The sequence below is a fragment of the Pleurodeles waltl genome, chromosome 9 (assembly GCF_031143425.1).
Source record: "Pleurodeles waltl isolate 20211129_DDA chromosome 9, aPleWal1.hap1.20221129, whole genome shotgun sequence".
NCBI classification, from domain to species: domain Eukaryota; kingdom Metazoa; phylum Chordata; class Amphibia; order Caudata; family Salamandridae; genus Pleurodeles; species Pleurodeles waltl.
Window position 1 is genome coordinate 127430668 of NC_090448.1, and position 23495 is coordinate 127454162.

The 23495-nt window shown below is 43.3% G+C and overlaps 1 protein-coding gene across 1 annotated transcript in view; it reads right to left on the bottom strand.

Moving 5' to 3' along the window:
- Positions 1-23495, bottom strand: part of WNT7A (Wnt family member 7A) — a 117586-nt gene that overhangs the window by 42016 nt on the left and 52075 nt on the right. Inside the window, exon 3 of the mRNA XM_069206395.1 lies at positions 19177-19448. Coding sequence (XP_069062496.1) covers positions 19177-19448 — 272 coding nt within the window. The remainder of the gene's footprint in view (positions 1-19176; positions 19449-23495) is intronic.

A 23495-nucleotide genomic window follows, 5' to 3' on the forward strand; every position in this document is an offset into this window, starting at 1 on the left:
TCCATTTCTTACGCGAAATTCCTTAAATTACGCCACTGTGGATGGTCCTGTAATTAAAGACCATCGCTGAAAATCCTATTGCGGAACAATGCGACCGAACAGCTGCTGTTGTTCAAGGTATTAGTGATTTGCATGATATTCTTTATACAAAATACATACTTGAGGTCATTTTGGACGCCAAGTCACATTTCACACTAACATATAGGTTGAAATGCCATATTTCCACTTTGCTTAAATTCACATAATTTTCCCAAAGATTTTTTTATCTAATTACGAAAAAAAAATACGAAAATTGCGCACACGCTAGTTTTTTCATTTACTCTTTCTATATCATGCAAAAAAAGCATATTAGAAGACACTGTGTCAGTTGGATCAGTCACATTTTCAGAACAAGGGATCGATGATGGACACACTTGAAGTTTCAAAAACTCCAAGTAAATGAGGGTCCTAGGAGGTCTGCTTTCTGAACCCTATTGGGCTTTCCTCGCTAGTTTGTCAGTGCAACCTTTCATGTAGAGTCCCACAACACATTACAGGTGTAGTGCAGGAAGAGCGGTGATGTGGTTGTCTGCACATAGCATTCTTTTTTTTTTTAACTATTACAGTAGCCTGCTGCAGTATTTTTTCAAACAGCAAAGATAATATGTTTAGCAATGTCAAATGCACGTAAAAGACCGAAGCAATGTGATCCCAAAATGATGACCTGCCAGTGGTTTGGTTGACTCATTGTCAAAAAACACCAACATCCATTTAGGAATGCCGAAGACATTTCATTTAGACCAGCATGGTTAAGCCATTAGGTAAGTAAACGCCGAGCTGGAGTGCTGTATTTCCTCAAACTTCTTTGGCAGATGCTTAAAAGATTAGCCCGTGCAGACACCTTCAAATAATGAATGGTTTGCCTACGCTCACAAACTTCTCTCACGTCACCCATGCAAGTAAGTGGTAGTATTCATCATGTTTTAATTTTAAGTGCAAACCGCGAATTTATTTTCCCAAAGGCAGAGGAGAGAGATGAAAGCTACACTTGAAGTAGGTCTATGTATCCTGACGTCTTGACAAACTAAACATGGAGCAAAGGGTTGCCAAAGCCATTCTTTTAGATTACAGAGCTTGTGTGTCTCAAATCCTACTCCCTCATAATTTTCAAGTGAGTGATTTATCACTTTTATAGAACGCTATCTGCAGATCTTATCTCTAATTCTCTCCACTCGGGTTTACATAACATGTAAGGAAGCCATCACTTTAAAAGCTTTCGTACTATTTTTTGAAAACCACAAGAACGCCATAAATTTGAATTCTGAAACCATGGAAAGTAAAAGCAATACTGGGAAGTTTTTGCTTGTCAAAATGCATAATCCCTCACGCCCCAAAAAATGCAATACTCTGTAGAAAGTGAAACAATGACTTACTAAATTACAATATTGATACTCAGAAAACCTTACTCTTTGTCCAAACCCCCATATATTTGTATCACAAACGGTCTAGAGATCTTTCCTACAAAACACCGAAGCTGTATTGCTAATTTTCACCATGTACATATGACATACTTTTCAAGAATCCACAGTACAGCATGAGACCACCTTTAGGTGCAAACTGACCCCCGTGAAATATGTGACACCATTATCAAATAACTAGTTAAATGCAACGCATACTAATAAACATATCTGTCAGGCATAGGTTCATAAGTTAAGAATCAGGGCTTAATGGAGTAAAGCGTTTTTGGTCTCACAAAGCTTGAACCGTGCAAATTGGCAGTCTTTATGGGGGTTAAGGAAAGCAAATCGCAATGTGTTGCATCAGCGGGCGCCACAAATCTTAAACTTAACTTTTGCTGTCACTGCTGCCTCCTGCTGCGTTGCTCCTCTTCCCTCGATATGGTGTCCCAGCATTCACTGGGACACCAGCACAGGCTTCCCAGCAATCCTGGCACTGCTTTCATGCTAAACCTAGCATTACATCAGTGTCAGCATTGGTCTGGGTGGCTTGGACTGCCGCTCAGACACAACCCTGGGGTCTGTGCAGTTTCTCCAGCCCGGATAAGTGCCCATGTATGTTTGGCCGGCCTGAGACAGGCGGCCAAAAAAGACATGCGCACTTAGGTGCATTCTCTCCTCCTCCACCCCTCCCTTCATATGCTGCTGGCTGAGCCAGCAGGTGAAAGATAAAACGATAATGAAATATTGTTTTATCTTTCATCTCCTGGCTTAGCCAGGGGGGCGACGCTCCTTAGCCATTGCAAAGGAGCAGCCCCTTATGTATTGCAATGGCACTGCAAGTCAAATATTTCTTTGTGACTTAAACAACGTCAACAAAGCAATACTTCATAAATCTCTGGAAAAAGGGAAAGCAACCATTGCCCCTTCTTTGTGAGCCACAAGAATATGTATCAATCTTTTGTTACTGCTCATGCAGTCACAGGGCATTAAAAGGTTGCGACGGCCCCTGTCAGTTAGGAACCATTTGCAGAGAGAAAGCTGTGCTGGACACAGGTTTCACTTTGTGACTGACAGCTATGGAAATTGAGTAAAGGAGTGAGTGGTACCAAAGATCACTATATGCTCACCCCACTGTTTCTTTCACAACATCTCACTTTGTTGGAAACCAGGAATGTACCTTGTAGGCCTCTGAACAGCATGTGCACCTGCCTCGATTTCACCCTAGCACGCTGTAGCTTTTTTACCCTCACCTCACCAAAAAAGTCAATAATGAATGTGTGCTAAACATATTTTTGTGACATGGATTGAGATCCAGACTAAGACCATGTGTATTCTCTTTACCAAAAGTGACTACCAGCAGCTCACCAGGCTCTAAGGGTCTGACAGTGGTGGCACTAATACCATTTATAAGTAATCAAACAAGCCTTTTGACCTGTCGAGGCCAGACAGCATCATTTACTGGCCTCTGCCACTTTTTTCAAATACAAACGCAAAAAGAACAGTTGATGGACGGAATGTGGAACAAATCAATCATTCACCCCCAGTCACAGATCTGGGTTTAATCCATCAGTTTTTTTGCTCACCATGCCATTCCAGTTTGGACCCAGTCATATGCAAATCAGTTTGACCCTGTTCCCCATGGGAACAGTCCAGCCCGGACGGCCAGACCAGGTCCTCCCTGGACCAGAAACAAGAATCCTGGGACCCCTCTTCAGCCAGGCTAGCTTGAATCTGGTGGCATAGTGAGCACTGGACCCGTTCCAAATAGTCAGCCAGTCCCCTACTACAGTGGTTCCCAACCTGTGGTCCGGGGACCCCTGGGGGTCCGCGAAGCCTTCTCAGTGGGTCCGTGAGAGCCTAGAAAAAAAAAAAAAAATAACAAATATTGACAAATTAGGTCCCCAGCTTCCAGTAATGACTCAGGCGGGGGTCCCCGGATTCCAATGATGATTCAGAGGGGGTCCCTGGGTTCCATTAATGTTAAAGTGGGGGTCCACAGAAATAAAAAGTTTGGGAACCACTGCCCTACTACCATCAATGTGAACAACATATATATATATATATATATATATATATATATATATATATATATATATATATATGTCGCCATAGTCACTCTGGAATCCATTTTATATTTGCTACATTCAAGTGGTACCTAAGATGACCAGGTAGAGGTGATGCAGACATAGATGTGAAAAGCATGGCTTCTCCATGGGACCCTTTCTAGGGGTCAGCCTGATGTGTGCTAAGGATAGGAGGCAAAAGACCATGTTGAAGGAATAAAGTTGTCCCAGATCTTTCCTTCTCAAGTCAACTGCAGGGTTTTTTGTCCTACACTATCTAAATAAGATGAGGTACAGGACAGGGATGTCCTCTCCCTGCATTGTACTGTTTTTTCTGGTTTTAGAACCCTAAGCTACTGCTATTAGAAAGTCTCCAGAGACTCACAGCTCCCTCACCAAAGCAGGCCTTGAACTTCATACCTATAAGCAGATTTGCATTCTATTGACAATAATGAAGCAAAATGAGACTCTACCTGAACTAATATCCTTGTTTGGTTCCATCTCCAGTTTCTCAGGATGCAAGATCAACTGGGAGAAGTGTGAGGTGATGCAATGTCTCATATCCCTAGCTGGAGCTGGGCTGAAGATTATTATGTAAAAGAATGCCAAAGGCATGAAGTATTTAGGAGTTTCCCTCTACCAATGACTGACCAGTATGATAGAGCATAATTTACTGTTGATCATGACTAAAAATCAAATTGTGAGAGCTGGTCACAATTGTGATTTCCTCTGTGGAGCAGAACACAAGCAGCTAAAATGGTGGTTGTACCTTCAAATAATTATATTTAAGGATGCTTCCCCTACTAATTCTCAAATCTCTCTTATTTTAAATAGACTGTGGTATAAAATCACTTATATGGTGAGATAGACACCCAAGACTTAACCAGGCAAACCATATGCTCTGATCGAAGCTGGAGTTTGTAAATCTTGCACACCGTCTCTCACCGTTGACAAACTGGCTTTTGGATGCACTGGAAACTCCTCCTTGAGCAAATATTGATAAGGATATTCTGTCCTATGATCATAGTTGGGGTGTCCTTAACAAATTTAAATCAGTACCACCACAGATGGATAATGGGGTTTATTTGGTATTCCACTGTTGGTCCAAATGTAGGGCTAAGTCCCAGGACAGCAGTGGTAAACAGCAGAAAGGTACACAGTCTTAGTTCATTAACCTCTGGCTGCTCTTTGATTCCTCTTTGATTCCTGAAAAGGTTCCTACAATCTGTATCTGGCATTCCAACCCTTTCCCTTTAAGTTTCAGGTTTGCAATTATGGCACTCTGTGGATGCTGAGATAGAGGTCTGCTGTCCCTTGTAGGCCTCCATCTCTGTATTTGATCAATAGAAAAGGATTCCCAGATGCAAAGTTGTCACATAAATCGTAAGTAGTCATGATAAGTACAAAAACTTGCAACCAGGGTCTTCTTGCTGTGGTTAGTGTGATAGATATGGCAACTGGTCAGTTTGCTTTATAGATGCTTTGAAAATTCAGTAGCACCATACCACTAAGGTGATTATAATTGTAGCCTCTCAACCATTAGAATGTGTGCTACATCTTCAATCTGAGAAGCTAACATACACCAGCAGTTCCTTCCTTCTTTCAGGAACTATCGTCTAATTAATGTCTTTGTTACTCTGCTGAGATCAATCTGACTACTTAGCTGTGAAGAACCATTTATAGATATATTTTTAAAGGTTCGTACTTTGTGATGTTACTTTTTATATCAATGAAATATTTACTGTATTTGGCTAAAGACTACAATCCTAAATTCATTACAATGACACTCCAATTTAGCAACAAATGATGTAGAAGTGTAACCAAACATACATACTCTTAAAAAGGTCACTTAAAAAGCCAATCAAATTACGTTCACTCAAATCAATACTTTTTTCAGTTATAAAACCATCAAAGTACAATAAAAACAGACACAAGGTACAACAATTAAAAATCATTCTCAGGCTCTGAGAAAAATAAAAACAAAAGGTACATGCATAAACACAATGCGCAGGTATAATGTACAGTAGACAAAACAGAAAAACAAATTAATTGTGGGAGCAATCAAATCCATTGATGGTCGATATCAATGAGTTCCCCTTAACACATAGATAGATAAATATGTATACTCCACAAGGCGTCTCTAAAAGATGTGATTGAATCTAACTAAAGCAAGCACAAGAATACACCTAAAACTCGGATCTCATAATTTAGTTATACAACAGCAAACTATTCAAGGCACAGGTATAAATCCACAATCAATCTAAGTTCTTCTGTGGTCGAGCAATACACCATAAATAAGATGAGGCAACATGTTACAAGGAAACTAGACCAAAGTTAAATTACAAAATCCCTTTTATTAGACCAGGGGCGATAACTCCAGCTGGATTAATAGCTCGCTCCTCTTGTGAAAGACACCTCTCAGAAAGCGACTCACAGCAAAAACTGTAGAGTCAGAGGTGTCAGAATTAAAATTTCTGAGGGCAACATAGCAAATCCTAGTCCCTGTATTCAAGCACACGGTATCATCTATTTATATTGTATACAGTGTTACACTGGGCAACAGAACAGTATGTGTTCCTCAGTTTCAGGGCCAATAGCTGGACAATTATTAAATATCATACTATTCCGCCACTTAGCCTCCAGAGTATTGAAAGGCAGGCTCCCCAATCATAATCATACAAGCAAACGTTTGCCTAAAGGAGGTGTGATGTTATCTAAAAATGTTTCAAACTGGGGGACAGATTAAAAGTCAAGGTATTGGTTAGTTAAGCAACCATTGCCCCAATTTAAGACATAATGGTGGTAGACAAAACTACAATAGTGTGACTTTAAATTTCTACATCAGATTTTCTTTTAGTTGATGGATTATTCAAGAGCCCTTTAAGACCTAGTTTGGAGAACCAGTTAAAGACATGCTAGAACCAAAGAATTTTGCATGAACTTCCTAAGTTCAAAATTTCTTTTAGACAATTCCTGTAGTGGATTATCTAGGGGGTGGATCACAGCTTTAGCCAATAGACAAAAGGTTTCAATTTTATGAGGCCAGGTATTGTTTTTTAACCCAGAGTCATAGAACAGGGGTACAATCCATGATCCTGTTGGAACTGAGACTAGAGATCTTATAATATTCTCGGCACTAGGCAGTTTGTGTGAATCTTTAAAGACCCATAGTTCGGTTCCAAAAAGAGCAGAATTCTGAGCCTTTGCTCTGTAAGCTTCCAAGGGTAGGGAAATTGAGTGGAGCTAGTTTTTAAGTGCATGCATGCAATAGCCATAGCCCAAAGCTGAATGAGTAAAGCACTTTTGTTCATTTGGGGTTCCCACTCAAACATATCAGACAGTTTAATCCCCAAATACCGTAAGCTTTAGACTTGTTCTAGCTTATTGGAACCAACCCTCATTACGCACTTCCTTGGAGGTCAGCTGTGGAATATCATTATCTGTGTTTTAGGAGCATTCAGTTCCAAACCTCTTTGATCGCAAAACTTAACAAAATGATCACTTAGATTTTGTAGACCCATCGGGGTCTTAGCAATGAGTAAGGAGTTGTCTGCAAACAGTAAAAGAGGTATCTTAGACCCTTCCAAAGAGGAGGAATCATTCAAAGAGTCCAGTAAATATGTAGCCAAATTATTGACATACAAAGAAAAGAGTAAAGGCACTAATATACACCCCTGAGGAACGTCTCTATTTACCAGGATACTTTTGGTCAGTTTACCTTTAGCACCTCATCAGACTTGAGCATAACTGTCTTAATGAAGACATGCAATGAAACCAACCAATTCAGGAGGGGCTTCCAACCCAGCAAGAACACTCTAAAGCTTGTCCTGAGGAACAGGGTCAAAGGCTGCACCAAGATCGAGAAACGCTTCATGAAGGTTTTGTTTCTTTAACCAGACATATTTCAAAAACAATATGGCAAACTGAAACACCTGGTCAACAGTGCTAGTTTTGGCATGAAACCAGATTGTAAATGGGTAAATATATGATGTTCATTCACCCAATCAAGTGGATTGTCTAGAGCCTGCCTGGCAAAGATTTTTTGTAGATTATCTATAAGGCTGATGGGCCGATAGTTGGAAGGATCGCCACAATTTCCTTTCTTGTAAATTGAAATAATCTCTGCCCTCTTCCAAGTATCAGGTATTTCACAACAGGAGGTTAATATAGATAGACCATTTATGGGCTCAGATTTAAACATGTTACCAAGGATCTTGCTGGGAGTCTTTGCTAGCTTAAGACGATCTATAGTTCCTCTAGTGTCAGAGAGGCTGAAAATTACCTGACAACCCGTGTCAAAAGTGTCATTGCTGGGCCTGGGGCTTAATGGGTATTATCAACCTTGGCATGCAAAGTAGTGAAGTGAGAAACCCATTTTTCAGGCTGGGTGTAATGTGATCCCACAAGGATTTCATCATGGATTCTATGGGAGAGTATTTGGCAGAATGCTTTGCTGACAGCATAAAATAGATCTTGCCACACTTTGGGGCTCATTCTGAGCCCGGCGTGCGGCGGGAGCCGACCGCCTGGAGGGAGCCGCCAAATGACCGCACCGCGGTCAAAAGACCGCGGCGGCCATTCAGACATTTCCTCTGGGCCGGCGGGCGCTCTCCAAAAGAGCGCCCGCCGGCCCAGAGGAAATGCCCCTGCAACGAGGACGCCGGCTCAGAATTGAGCCGGCGTAGTTGCAGGGGTGCGACGGGTGCAGTTTGCACCCATCGCGTATTTCAGTGTCTGCATTGCAGACACTGAAATACTTTGTGGGGCCCTCTTACGGGGGCCCCTGCAGTGCCCATGCCATTGGCATGGGCACTGCAGGGGCCCCCAGGGGCCCCGCGGCACCCCCTACCGCCATCCTGTTCCTGGCGGGAGACCCGCCAGGAACAGGATGGCGGTAGGGGGTGTCAGAATCCCCATGGCTGCGGAGCGCGCTCCGCAGCCATGGAGGATTCCCCCGAGCAGCGGGAAGTCGGCGGGAGACCGCCGACTTTCCGCTTCTGACCGCGCCTGAACCGCCGCGGTCAGAATGCTCGTGGGAGCACCGCCAGCCTGTTGGCGGTGCTCCCGTGGTCGGTGGCCCTGGCGGCCACCGGCCGCCAGGGTCAGAATGACCCCCTTAGTCTTCTGAGTCTTTAATCTTCTTCTCTAGTGTCTGTTTTGGAAAGCATTCTAATGGCTTGGTGTAGATTTCTTTTAGCTTTAGCGCATTCATGATTGACCCATGGTTTTGCTTTAACGCATGGAAGTGGATTATGTTTGATCTTTTTTAGAAAACAACTCCTGCAATTTAGGAAATCATTTTGCATGGATCTCCATGATGGAAATATCCTCTTTAAGGCACCTGACAAAATTGGCAGTATGTTCAACGACCTGATGGGTAAATCTTAGCCATCAGGTTCAGACTGGACAAGATTTGGGGCCAAGCAGCTTGCCTGTGGGTATTGGACAGCAATGAGAGGGACACCTCTGTATGGTCCAAGGGTGGGCCCGTCCTGCGCCCATCAGCAACAGGAAGAGCAGCCAAGGCCTGCTCTCTTTTGTCTGCTCTTTGCCTCTCGATTAGTCCTCCAATAAGACAGGTACCTTTTAATGTGTATTATCTGCTGACCGTGAAACTGCCATATCTGTGAGCATCTATTGCTCCTGGATCAGTGTTCTAAACTGGTTGCTTCTACGCTACAATGAGTGACCCTTGCTTTGTTTATTTATAATGGAGAAAAGCAAAGCACTGGATACTAATCATTCTAGTTCCAAGAAAATCCGAAAGAGTGTGGGCCTAGCTGTATCCTGGATGATATAGACTCATTTATTGAAGAGGACTAGTCAATTTTAAATAAACAAGAATCTACCCAAGCAGCTAAGTCTGACCAGAAGCAAGTGCCTGAAGAGTTTAAACACAAAAGGTCATGGGAAGGTGGCACAAATCCATTTGAGGGGAGTATACCTGTGGTCATTCCTGGATCAAGCCACCCTGCAGAGAACATTGTCTCTGCTGTGCCACCATTGACTAGGATTTCATCATGGATTCTATGGGAGAGTATTTGGCAGAATGCTTTGCTGACAGCATAAAATAGATCTTGCCACACTTTGGGGCTCATTCTGAGCCCGGCGTGCGGCGGGAGCCGCCCGCCTGGAGGGAGCCGCCAAATGACCGCACCGCGGTCAAAAGACCGCGGCGGCCATTCAGACATTTCCTCTGGGCCGGCGGGCGCTCTCCAAAAGAGCGCCCGCCGGCCCAGAGGAAATGCCCCTGCAACGAGGACGCCGGCTCAGAATTGAGCCGGCGTAGTTGCAGGGGTGCGACGGGTGCAGTTTGCACCCATCGCGTATTTCAGTGTCTGCATTGCAGACACTGAAATACTTTGTGGGGCCCTCTTACGGGGGCCCCTGCAGTGCCCATGCCATTGGCATGGGCACTGCAGGGGCCCCCAGGGGCCCCGTGGCACCCCCTACCGCCATCCTGTTCCTGGCGGGAGACCCGCCAGGAACAGGATGGCGGTAGGGGGTGTCAGAATCCCCATGGCTGCGGAGCGCGCTCCGCAGCCATGGAGGATTCCCCCGAGCAGCGGGAAGTCGGCGGGAGACTGCCGACTTTCCGCTTCTGACCGCGGCTGAACCGCCGCGGTCAGAATGCTCGTGAGAGCACCGCCAGCCTGTTGGCGGTGCTCCCGTGGTCGGTGGCCCTGGCGGCCACCGGCCGCCAGGGTCAGAATGACCCCCTTAGTCTTCTGAGTCTTTAATCTTCTTCTCTAGTGTCTGTTTTGGAAAGCATTCTAATGGCTTGGTGTAGATTTCTTTTAGCTTTAGCGCATTCATGATTGACCCATGGTTTTGCTTTAACGCATGGAAGTGGATTATGTTTGATCTTTTTTAGAAAACAACTCCTGCAATTTAGGAAATCATTTTGCATGGATCTCCATGATGGAAATATCCTCTTTAAGGCACCTGACAAAATTGGCAGTATGTTCAACGACCTGATGGGTAAATCTCAGCCATTAGATTCAGACTGGACAAGATTTGGGGCCAAGCAGCTTGCCTGTGGGTATTGGACAGCAATGAGAGGGACACCTCTGTATGGTCCAAGGGTGGGCCCGTCCTGCGCCCATCAGCAACAGGAAGAGCAGCCAAGGCCTGCTCTCTTTTGTCTGCTCTTTGCCTCTCGATTAGTCCTCCAATAAGACAGGTACCTTTTAATGTGTATTATCTGCTGACCGTGAAACTGCCATATCTGTGAGCATCTATTGCTCCTGGATCAGTGTTCTAAACTGGTTGCTTCTACGCTACAATGAGTGACCCTTGCTTTGTTTATTTATAATGGAGAAAAGCAAAGCACTGGATACTAATCATTCTAGTTCCAAGAAAATCCGAAAGAGTGTGGGCCTAGCTGTATCCTGGATGATATAGACTCATTTATTGAAGAGGACTAGTCAATTTTAAATAAACAAGAATCTACCCAAGCAGCTAAGTCTGACCAGAAGCAAGTGCCTGAAGAGTTTAAACACAAAAGGTCATGGGAAGGTGGCACAAATCCATTTGAGGGGAGTATACCTGTGGTCATTCCTGGATCAAGCCACCCTGCAGAGAACATTGTCTCTGCTGTGCCACCATTGACTAGGAAAGTTTCTCTGTCTCCTAAAATGTTCATAGCCCTTAACATTCCTTGCCACAATAAGTATCCCCCCTGAGAGGAATCCAGCCAAAGTCCCTTCCCACCTCATGCACATATCATGTAGCCTGCTATGTTGTCTTTTGTGCAGGCTTCTGAAACGGGTGATACGATCTCTGGAGACAGAGGTGGCCTATGTTCCTTGATCCATGGCTTATGTGAACTCAAATTTTTAGTAAGGAAACTTATTACTACAATGGATGATATGACAAAATTACAGCTCACAACAAATTCTCATTGTAGATGTGGGGTAGGCAAATATTTAAGGGAGAACTCCAAACATTGCATTGATTCTGATGCAAGTAATGCTTTAATGTCAAGTATTTCTCCCGCACATGCACATAAAGTGCCCCCAGTTGTTTCTTTGGCTACCTTAGATTTTTCAGATTGGGCAAATTTGGGTCCTCTCTTATCAGTGCCAGCTCCCCGTGTTATCCCCAATAAAGTTAACAATACTTCCAAGTTAGCTAACAAAAGAATTTTAGTTTGGTCAACTCAGGTGAGGTGTTGTGTCATTCATTCCAAATGTTCAACATGGGCCCGTGGTAGTTTGATCTCATCACAGGAACTAACCACTAGACATTCCACCCTGTCAAGTGGCACCTCTTTCCATGCAGTGGTGCCTAGTTGGACCTGCAAGGTAGTGTACCCTATCCCCAAACTTACTCTGCGTGCATTCAAAGATGTAGAATCTTTAACCACTATGCTCATACACTAGATTAGAATTAGATGTAAATGTTTATCTTCAACAAGGAAGTGTTGGCAGCCATCTTGAGACTCAGCTTCAGCTGAGTCCCACAAAAAAAAGATTTAAAAAAGAAAAGGGGCCAGGGTAGAGTCACCCTAAGGCCAAATCCTTGGTCTAGGGGTCCCCCACGGACCCCACCAGCGTTAAAAAGCATTTTTCTTTAAAATCTCAGAAAAATCAGCAGATGGATCCACAGATTTTTCTAAAAACATTTTTTTTTTAAAGGGCGTCTTCCAGGCCTTACCTTTTATTTTGCCCCTGAGTGGGGCAAGTCCCAGGGGCATTGGGGTCTTTAAAAAGGAATGGAGCACACGGGCTCCCCTACTAGGGCTTGTATTATCCCTGAGGACCACCACCTCCCCAGGGTGATCAGAGACAGATATGGGGGGCACACAACCCCCCTTCACCCCAGGGACCTCTACCTCCCTGGGGAAAAACAATAATTTGATATGGGGGATATTGCTGTTTGCTCTGACTTGGTGGGAGCTTTGACAGCTTCCACCAAGTCAGAGCAAACACTCCGGTTCCAACAAGCAAGATGTATTAAACAGCTCTCACTTGCTGGGAATAGAGGTTTCCTCTGTTTCCCTGCCTGCAGCGATGCAGGCTGGGAAACAGAGGAAACAATTGCTCTCACATACAGGTAGCTGTATTTTCCCTCTCTGTGACAGCAATGCTGGCTCCCCCAAGAGGCTGAGGCAACAGTGTCAAAAACTCAGTAGAACCCCCTCCTCTAAGCAAGAGTGGGAACCACAATTTCAACAAGGCAGGAGCTCTCGAGTCCCTGCTCCACTGAACTGTAATTGACCCCTAAGTCTGAAACCCTTGTCAAAAGGAAGTTTTGAAAATAATATCATTTGATCATTGGTACAGCAATTTACAGGCTTGCCTCACCACTTATAATTTAATTGTTTTTTCGTTTTACCTCCTAGACTATTTGGAGGCAAGAGTAATTGAAGAAGATCCAGCTAGAAAAAAAATATTTCTGTTTCTGCGCCCCACTGAATACATTCTTTCACGGTGGTATAAGCTTTAGTCAAGATTGTGTATGACTAAACGTTAATTATAATGCAGTGCCCTTGAGAAACCACAACTGATCCCCAAGGTTAAATCCGTGATGAGAACCTGAAGAAAAACCTGCCTGTAAAAAGTATATACATTCCTAAACACCTGAATATATTTATTTCATTTAGATTTTACATAGCAATTCATATCGCACCAGCAACATGCTTTCAAATTAGGCACGAAAAACAGCTCATTGAGGGTGGAGTTTAATTGACAGGCCCATTCTAAACAAGATGTCTTGGTATCTTACAATAAGAGCATTTCACTTAGTACTTCCCTATGCACTTTACTGAGCTAGTAACACTGATGCTGACGAAAAATTAGTTCTCCTCCAAAGCCCACTCGCTCCATCTAAATCTCTGCATGGTATCCCACAACTGGCTTAGGATGTACTCTTCCAGCCAGGACGTTGAAGTTTGCTAGGCGTATTTATCATACAAGAGACATTAGCACCGGGTGATATAAACCTAATATAAACTTTTAAGGGCTGCAGGCACATTGTTTCCAAGGCTTTGTGTGCAGAACAGTGTACCTAGAAAGCAAATGACTTCCATTGTCAGGCTGTTGTTTAAGAAAGAGAAGAAACCTCTGATATCTGCTTAAATATGTGAGCACTGCACATTTCCAAGCAATGATGGTACATTATATTTTTTGCATCTTTTACCAAAATCCGATACATAACAATCACGTATGTACTTGTTACTACGTGTATATGGAAGTATATTCTGTGTTGCGTACAGCACTGTGCGCTAATGGTGTACTTGATTCTGTAGCCTGCAAGAAAAGGGGATGAGTGTTATTTTAATTTGGAAACAAATATTGAGATCAAGTTAGACGGATGCTCTTTTTATCATTTCACCGTTGCTGCAGTTATATTCAGAGTGCGGCAAAAATACTCATAACTTGCAGCGTTTAAAGAAATGCCCATAGATGATCTAGAAAGCTCAGGCGTTGCAAGTTATAATTTCAGCAAGTTGAAATGAAATGCCTGTAATGGTATAACATGTCGACCTGGAAATGAGACCTGAGCAGAACTCACTTCTCTTCAACTGCACCGCAGCCTAATCGCTATCTCACCTCTGCCTAACATAGTCTCACTTTGACCTCAACATCGATCTCACGTCACCATTAATTTTGCCTCAACCTCACTATATCAGCTTCAACCCAACCTCTGCTCAACCTCATCTCAGCTCAAACTCACTCAAAGTCACCTAAAAAATACACCAACTTCATTTCAGCCTATAATTGTATCTCACTTTTGCCTCAGCTCAACCTCACTGCAGCCTCTCCTCAAACTCACTCCTTCACATCCCATCCTCTCTCCACTGCAACAAAAATTCTACCTCATTTTCACCTCATCTTACCACAATGCCAACCTCAATATCACTTGAGTATCATGACATACCCACCCCACATCTCAACCTCACGCTCATCCTTCCTCACCTCGAACTCACACAATATAAAATCCAACTTCATCCTACTGCACCTCAACCTCGAGATCAACCTCATCCTCACTTTAAATTCACCTCTACTTTACTTCAACATCTCAATCTTTACCATACCTGAGCATTAACCCCACTGCAACCTCACCTAACCTCACCTAACCTCAAATTCAGCTGGACCACAAACTCAACCAAATTGCCCTTACTTCAACCTCTTCTCTACCCAACCACTTCTTATTGTAACCCAGCACCAACCTCAGCTCCATCCCAATCTCACTTCAACCTCATTTCCTACAAACTCATACAAATTCACCCCCACCTTACCTCAGCATTACCTCAGGCCCTCTCACTTAATCCTCACCTTGACTTAACCTCACCACTCATTGCCTCACTCTCACCTCAACGTTACCTCAGTGTCAACTTTACCTATACTAAACCTCATGTTCCTCAATCTAACCGTATCTAATCTCAATCTAACCTAATCTTACCTGAAGCATACCTCAACTCTGCATCAAATACAACCTCGCCTGAACTTCACCTCAGCCAATTCTCACTACAACTGCACCACAACTTTTATATACCTAAATCTCACTTTTACCTTATTTCAGCCTCCTCTCACCTTCATCTCCTCTCCTCTTTAGCTCATACCTAAATGACCTTAAACTCATCTCACCTCAACCCCACCATCACCTCAACCTCATCTCAACCTTATGTCACCCTCATCTGAGCCTCCACATATTTCACCTAACCTCAGGTCAAACTTACCTCAACTTCTATTTCAAGTCAAACTCGTCTCAATCTCACCTCAAGCACACCTTTTGACTCCTCATTGTTGTGTTACATTTGAGGTGAGACATCTCATCTCAACTTTAACTTCGTCCCCTCCTAATCTCATCTGAAAAATAAACCTCACCCATCCTTAGCCTCACCTTAGCACTAACCTTGTTTAAATCACAGCCTCTTCTCATCTCCAATCAACTCACTTCTCACTGCCTCATCCTAATTACAACTTCATCTTTGCTCTCCTCCTCTCACCCACATGTACCTCTACTAATGTTTACAAGTTCACACTGCAGTATTTGGTGAGTTCACCATATGCGTTGACTTCAATGAAGGCATTCTATGGTTTATTGCTACAAAAATGTGTTTGCGATTTGCTTTACTAAATACCTCCTTACTGTGATGAATTTGATTTAGGTTGTGTGCTTCAGAGAGATAATCATAACGTTCCCACGCAACTTAAGGGGTATAGTAACTTGTCTTCATTGTGTTTGCGTCAGGATTTACAATTGATGTAAGCCTTATTTGTGTGTGTAATAAACTAATTGGTGTGTGGTAGGCTAATGTGAATAGGTTCTTTCACCTCTAAAGAAATATGCAGATCTTTGGTTTTAATGTAAGTCTGCATCACATTTGAGTAACCCCAACTAAATATGCCCAACCTTCCTCATTCCCTCACTATATGCTCTAGTTGTTTAAAAATATCTGTGCTGCAGGTGGAGGCCTCAGAATGGACCACAGTGGTTAAGACACTTCCAAAACACAGCACAGCACTTCCGATGTTGCCTTCTACTGTGGACAAAACACAGAGCCCTGCAACCCAGATGTGGCTGAAAGAACATAACATAAAACTTCAGATAAGGCATTCGAGGCTCAAGACCATACCCCAGGGGTGGTCTTGAGTACCCTCCACATAACTTCAAATGTGAACCTAAGTAGCGAACACAGTACAAAACAACGTGATCTTCTTATTGCCACCAAATATCTGACAGTGAGAAGCTAAAACAATGAACAAAAGTTTCCCTGAGGCATCAATAACTAGATAAAATACCCCAGATGGAGTTTCAAACACTTGGCATAATATCCCTGGTGAGCCATCCTGTGGCACAAAACTCCAGATCTACCCTTCAGAACTCTGCACCAATCATTCCCTTTGCAATCTAATAGTCATTTGTTGCCCCTTGACCTTGTCATTTTGTTTACCCTGTGATAAAGTAATTAAATGCTAAAATTTAATGATACACATTGACAAAAGAGGTTTGCAATGCAGCTGCATGTGCTGCCTCTTTTCATGCAAGGGAAAAACCTGCACATGTCCTACACATTATGCAAAAGAGCTGGAGACAAGAAGGTGCTGAAATGTGGCTTGGGTGGACTATTCAAGGCAGCACCACAGCCTTAGTAAGAAAGTATCTTGCTTTGTGCATCCGTAAAGAGGTCTCATGTGTGGTCTGTATTTTTCTATATTTTCTTAATAAAGAGTCCCAGCCACCCTGACTGGCTGCCAATCAGGGAATCAGAAAGACCTAATCACAGTCACCAATCGCTGTTGATCTAAATAAGGCTGAAACAACCATTTTTGTTTCATTATGAGTAGCTTGCATTCGACTAATCAACACTGGGCATAAGTTTAGGTCAATCTGATTACGTGCTCAGCCGCCATTCAAAATGGCCAATACTCCCAGCTCCTTTCCATTTGACTATTAGTTTGGGAAAGTGAAAGATTCCTTGTGTGCGAGGGACAGGGCAGAGGACAACATGACATCCAACAGTGATTTGCACCTACAACTAAACTCTTGTCCCCGTTTTCTGCACCCAACACTGTGGGGTCATATCCAGGAAACAGCATATATGTGCATTTGTAAATACTCATCCAAACTAAACATGGTTTCAAAAGGAAAAAAAAAAAAAAATTGTCTGTAGCAAAGACGTACAGTTTATTTATTTCAAAATTATTTCAAATTGTTTTTAACTCTCATTCTCTTTTTAGCCCTAAGAGGGACCCTATCCAAACTGCCATAAGTAAACAAAGCCCTCTATAAAAGACGTTGATGATTTATGCTTTTCTCTTTTTAATGAAATATTATTCCTATTGACATAATTGTTGCATTTTTGTTCAATGGAAGATAAGTTCAAACACAGCCTATACAAGTTACACGATAAACAATGGCCTTCAGACACAATGCCTGAAATCTCCCCAAATCCTCATGGTGCAGCACAATGCAGTAAGCTGTTGAGCTACGGCGAGTAACAAATTTACAGAACTTCACAATCCAGTAACAGTAAAAATTCACAAAGCACCAAGTGGGCCTGGTATAGGGTGCCTGGAGGCACAATTGAAAACCCCATCATACTGAATGAATGATAGAGCTTATATAGCAAACAGCTATTTGGAGAGTATCCAAGCGCTAACGTATGTACAGGATGGACTGTGCCAGTAGAGGCTGAATAGATATGTTTCCAATAGTTTTTTTCCAGACTCAGAAACAACAGTACAATAGTGTTTTTTTATTCTTTGGCATTTGGTAAGGCCACATTTGCCTTGATACTGGAAGTCAGATTATCCGGGATGTATATAACCATGCCTACAATACTAATTAAATTCAGTTTTCTCACTAGGAGAAGGTGAAATCTTTCCCAAGAATTCAAATTAGAGGGAATCCTCTCAAATCACCATTTTGGGTGCCTCGTGAGACAACTAATAATTAATTGCATTATTTCTACCCTCCAGATTTTCTGCCTCTCTGACTGCTTGTGGTGATCCTTGGACATCCCAAAGGAAAGCGGCAGGGATGTCAGCCAAACTGAATGGGCGTGCTAAAACCTAAGTCCCATCTGATTCGACAGTGGCAGACTAATTGCAATTGCTGAAATGACACAGTGTTACAGTCAATCTCATAGGTTTCCCTGCAACAAATCAGAATGGCCCTGATGCAGGCAAAACAAACGTCAGAAAGGGGACAATTTGCTTTTCTGAATTACTCCACAGACTTCCTGAATCAGATGTGCTGTATACGAAGGCCACAGGACACATCAAAAAAGGTGGGAGGGTGCAGACCACATGCTCCTTGGTGAGCCCTGTGACTTTCCAAGGCCCTCTGTGGGACCCCACTTCCCCTCTTCCTCCACATAGTGAAATCACATTTGATGTGGAATGCGTTGGTGCCACATTAAAGGAAGTGCTACACTGCTTCACCATAGATCAGAAGCAATCCATTTCTCCCATCAATAGATGTTACAACATAAGATGTATTTATGTTGCTTAATGAATTGCTCTTCGCTACATAGGCCAGATTTATTGTCGAGTGTAAATTTGTATGAAATGAAAAGTAATAATTAAAACTACCTTTAGTTTTGATTCTGTATGTTGAGCACATTAATATAAACCTACCTTACCACTATAGACTTTAAGGATAAAAAAAGAGTCGAATCTGAAACATTTATTTGCTTTGTTTATATCCAAGCGTGTGTTAAAGGTCGCTGAACTCACTACAGTCTCCCGCCACCAAACTGTTATGTGCACACCTGAGACATCAAGAACCAGCACACATGCCATCCCCTATCAGCTTTAAACAGAGACACATCTGTAGGACCCAAAATACGATTAGAAAGAAATTCTAGGCTAAACACTAAACTACCTTAATCAGCGCTTCGCCGACAACAAATCTGCCGCACTGAATTTGCCGGATTACATAACCCTGAGAAAAAAGTGGCCTCAGTGTATTCTTCCTAACAAGCTTTGGGGTCTTTGCAAATGTATCCCGAGAAGCCCAAAACAGAAAAGCAATAACATTTACCTTCAATATTCATTCAACTTCAATGAACATAGTTTGCAGAAGTTCCATAATAACTTCTGCAAGAGGCTTTTGCAGGTTCATTTCCAGCGTCAAAACCCCCTTATAGATCTTGAGTGCGAGCAAGCTAGCGCTCTTCCAGACTCCTCTGACCGACAAGGAAAATGAGAGTTGCCTACCTTGCGGCCCGCCTCGTTGTTGTGTAAATTCATGAGCGTCCTCGCGTTCTGCTTGATCTCTCGTGCATCCACAAACACTTTTGAAAATCCTAATCCATATCTGATGTCAGCAGAGCAGCCTCCCCACTTCCATCCCTCTTCGATGTGGAACTGCCCCTGCTTCCCTTTGTCGCAGCCGCAGTCACTCATAAGTCCCTGAGTGCACGCGGATGTGATGGCGTGCGCGACTCCTGCAGCGATGATGGCGTAGGTGAAGGCGGCTTCACGGCTGCCTGCAAGAAACACCTGGGTTAATATAACTTCACGGCCTGCCTAAACATATTATTGCAATCCATAGTACGAAAGCTACTCTCCAGTTCTATCTACAAAGAGCTGTAAATAGTATTGCTATTAAAGGAAACCTTTAATCCAAACGCATATATTTTGTGCTCACTTGTACCCAAAATGTTAATCCATTGAAGCAGAAATGTATACCCCAAATGCCTATAACTATCCATTAATTTGATTGGTTACGCTTTAGAATATTCTAAATGAAATTACAGTATTTACACATGTTCTATAGGGTCACCCAAACAACTTTTTTTAAATAAAGCAGCGAGCACAGAATTATCACGCGCATAGTTGAAACAGTCAATGAGCAGAACATCAGCTAACCGAATTGATCTTTCCCGAAAGGAAGAATGTTATCAGATTATGAAATTGGTTGCTTCAAACATTGTTGCTTACCATATGTTTCAGTGGGGTTTACTCCATGTGTTCAGAAAAAGCTGATTATGTATAAATACTTTTACGAAAACTAAGGGCCTGAGGAAGAGTTTGGTGGGCGGGTAACTCTGTCATAAGCATGGCATACATCTTGTCCACTGTATTATAAATGCCATTGGAGATAAAGCACTTTTAATATGGCAGACCGGATATCCATCACGTTTCTGGCAGAATAACCCATCTGCCAATCTCAGGCCCTTAAAAAAAGGCTACCTGCTCCATCATAGGTGTTTGACTTGGCATCCTTGGCGTGGTGTCCCTATATTTTTGCCTCTATTTCACAGGTTTTTGATGTGTGCTGCACTCTGTTTTTACTGTTTTTGATACTCTGGGCACTTTACCATTGCTAACCAGTGCTAAAGTGCAGGTGCTCCTGTGTAAAATGTATATATAATTGGCTATCCGTGATTGATATTTGATTTACTAGTAAGTCCCTGGTAGAGTGTACTGGAGGTGCCCAGGTCCTGTAATTCAAATGCTACTAGTGGGCCTGCAGCACTGGTTGTGCCACCCACATTAGTAGCCCTGTAAACATGGCTCAGACCTGCCACTGCAGTGTCTGTATGTGTAGTTTTAAACTGCCAATTCGACTTGGCAACTGTACCCACTTGCCAGGCCTTAACCTTCCCTTTTCATACATGTAAGGCACCCCTAAGGTAGGCCCTAGGTAGCCCCATAGGCAGGGTACAGTGTATGTTAAAGGTGGGACATTTACTGATGTGTTTCACATGTCCTGACAGTGAAATACTGCCAAATTCTGTTTTCACTGTTGCAAGGCCTATGTCTCTCATAGGTTAACACGGGGGCTGCCTTTAAATACTATTAATGTGCAGATTCCCTTTGACAGCAGATAGAAATATGGAGTTTGGGGTCTGGGAGCTCACAATTTAAAAATGCATCTTTTAGTGAAGTTGGTTTTTAGAATGTGAGTTTGCAAATGCCACTTTCAGAAAGTAGGCGTTTTCTTGCTTAAACCATTCTGTGACTCTGCCTGTTTGTGCATTCCCTGTCTGGGTCAGTTTGACAGTTGGGCTGGTTGCATCTCTCCTCTAGACAGTGACACAAAAGGAGCTGGGGTGTAGCTGCATATCCTGATGAGCCACCTGAGCTAGGAGGGGAGGGAGGAGTGGTCACGCACACCTGAAAGGGCTGTGCCTGCCCTAACACAATGTAGTCTAACCCCCTTGTGTGTGTCTGGGGCCTGGCCTGGGTAAGGCAGGATTTTGCAAACAAGAGAGACTTTGCTTTGAAGTTTCCCAACTTCAAGGCCAGAAAGGGGTATACGTATTGGACCAAAACTCCTGCAAATCAGATTATTTCAAGGATTCAAGAGGAACCTCTGCATGGAGAAGAGCTGAAGAGCTGAGGAGAAGTGCTGCCCTGGCCTGTGACTGTGCTGTGTTGGGCTATCCAGCAGTTGCTGCTTCTGCATGTGCAAGGGGACAGAGACTGCACTTTGTTTTGCATTTCTGCTTGAGCGGTATCTCCAAGGGCTTGGGGTAGAGCTTGCCTCCTGTTTTGAAGCCTCAGGGTCAGAAAAAGCTTCACCATCCTGTTCTGAGTCTGCATGCTGTGGACTCTAGCTCGCCAGAGGGTGCTATTCCAGTTCCTGTGGCCCTGGAAATAAATTTCTGGAGAAAAACCTGTCTAACGACGCCCGACGATGCCTTGCAACTTTGCAAAGGATGCCGCTGAACCGCGAGGCCCCCTATCCCGAGGACCTCGGCAAACACCGACAACCCTGTCATGTAGGATTCGTGTTGCTGCAGCCGCTGATCCCACCCAACTTCGCTGACTTCGGAGTGTCGTAAGTCTTGCGTCCGTGATATCCGATGCCATTGCAGCACCTGCGCCCCTGTGACATCATTGCGACCCTGTGAGGTCGCCTCGCAGCATCGTGACTTCACCGGACTTTGTGCCTGCTGGAACCGAGAGACCGACTTCGCAGCCAGCGCCGCTTAACCTCCACCGTTCTGCACGAAGGGCCTGATTCCACTGTGCGATGCTTCTGCCCTTCTACCCCGTAGCACTGGAACTGACGCAGCATCGAATCCAGCAACGCCCATCTCCCCGACTCCATGCACCGGCCTGTTTTCTACTTGTTTGCTAAGGTACTGTACCTGGAGGTCGAACGACTCCGTAAACAGCACCATTGGCATTGCATTGTAGGAAACAACTCCGTCACAATGCTGCTTAATACCAACTGTACTATTTGTGCCTCTAGGCACTATTTTTGTTCTTTTAAGTGCTAAATTCACATTTTAACTGTGTATTGGGGATGTTTTTATCGTATTTGGTCTTGTTTATTTAGATAAAATAATAACTATTTTTCTAAACCTGTGTTGTGTCATTTTGTAGTGTTTTCACTTTATTACTGTGTTTGTTGGTACAAATACTTTACAGATTGCTTCAGAGATAAGCCTGACTGCTTGTGCCAAGCTACCAAAGGTGCAAGCAGGGGTTATGTAAGTGTGCTTCTCTATTGCCCTGACTAGAGTGAGGGTGCTTGCTTGGACATGGGGTAACATGACTGCCAACAAAAGACCCCATTTCTAACAATAGGTGACCTATGTATTGAATGACTTTAGGAGTGAGGTACAATGCTACACCAGTTCACTGGAGCAATGCTGTGTTTGCAAAACCTAAATCAATAAAGGTCCTGTGCATTGTACCTTGTTATAGTAGAAACAGCTGCACATGGATGACCTGCCATAATAGGAGGCAGTCTACTCTTTCGGCATACATATCTTGGTGTGCCTGATGGCACATAAGCAGACTAGAGCCAAAAATCCAATTGTTTTTATTGGGTTCATGTTATAGGTTGCCAGATGTAGAGAATATAATGTAGCCTCTGGGCATCAACTGTGTTTCTCCATCCTGATATCAGTGTTACTTTTCTTAAACCTCAATTCACATCTGATTCAATGTTTTATTTGGGTTATGTTCCTTGATATGTAGAGACCACACGTCTGTTATTGACATTGCCTTGTTTTGCCATTGGTGCTGTAGGTACAATAGAACTTAAGTGGTGGTGCAATAGGAATTTTAGAGTGCAGGTGATGTTATATTTGGAGTTTGCATCGTTTTTGGAGAAGATGTGGAGAAGGTTGTAGGTTGTGCTATTCACTGTAGATTGTGAGGTAGAGTGAGGTGAGAGTGTTGGATACTGGTGTAGTTCATTAATTCATGAAGATGGGGTCATAGGTGGAATATAGGTGTGGCATGCAGGAGTAGGTGGATATGTAGGTTGAAGTTGGGCGTTGACTGTAAGGCATTGTGGTGCATCAGTGGTTTTGTAGAATACATGTGGTGTACAAGATGTGGGCGAAGGTGGTTTTGTCAACTAAAAGCATAGATGTAGGTGTATTTATTGGCCTGGGGTGAAGGAGAGAAAACAATGTCTACTGGTGCTAAGAAAAGGAGCTGCAGATTTGCAGATGGCAGGTGTAGTGTATGGGTTGTACTGTATATAGGTAGTAGGGAGGACATAGGTGGTGGTGCAACATATAGTGTATGGTGTAGATGGTGTACGATGTAAATGGTATAAGGCTATA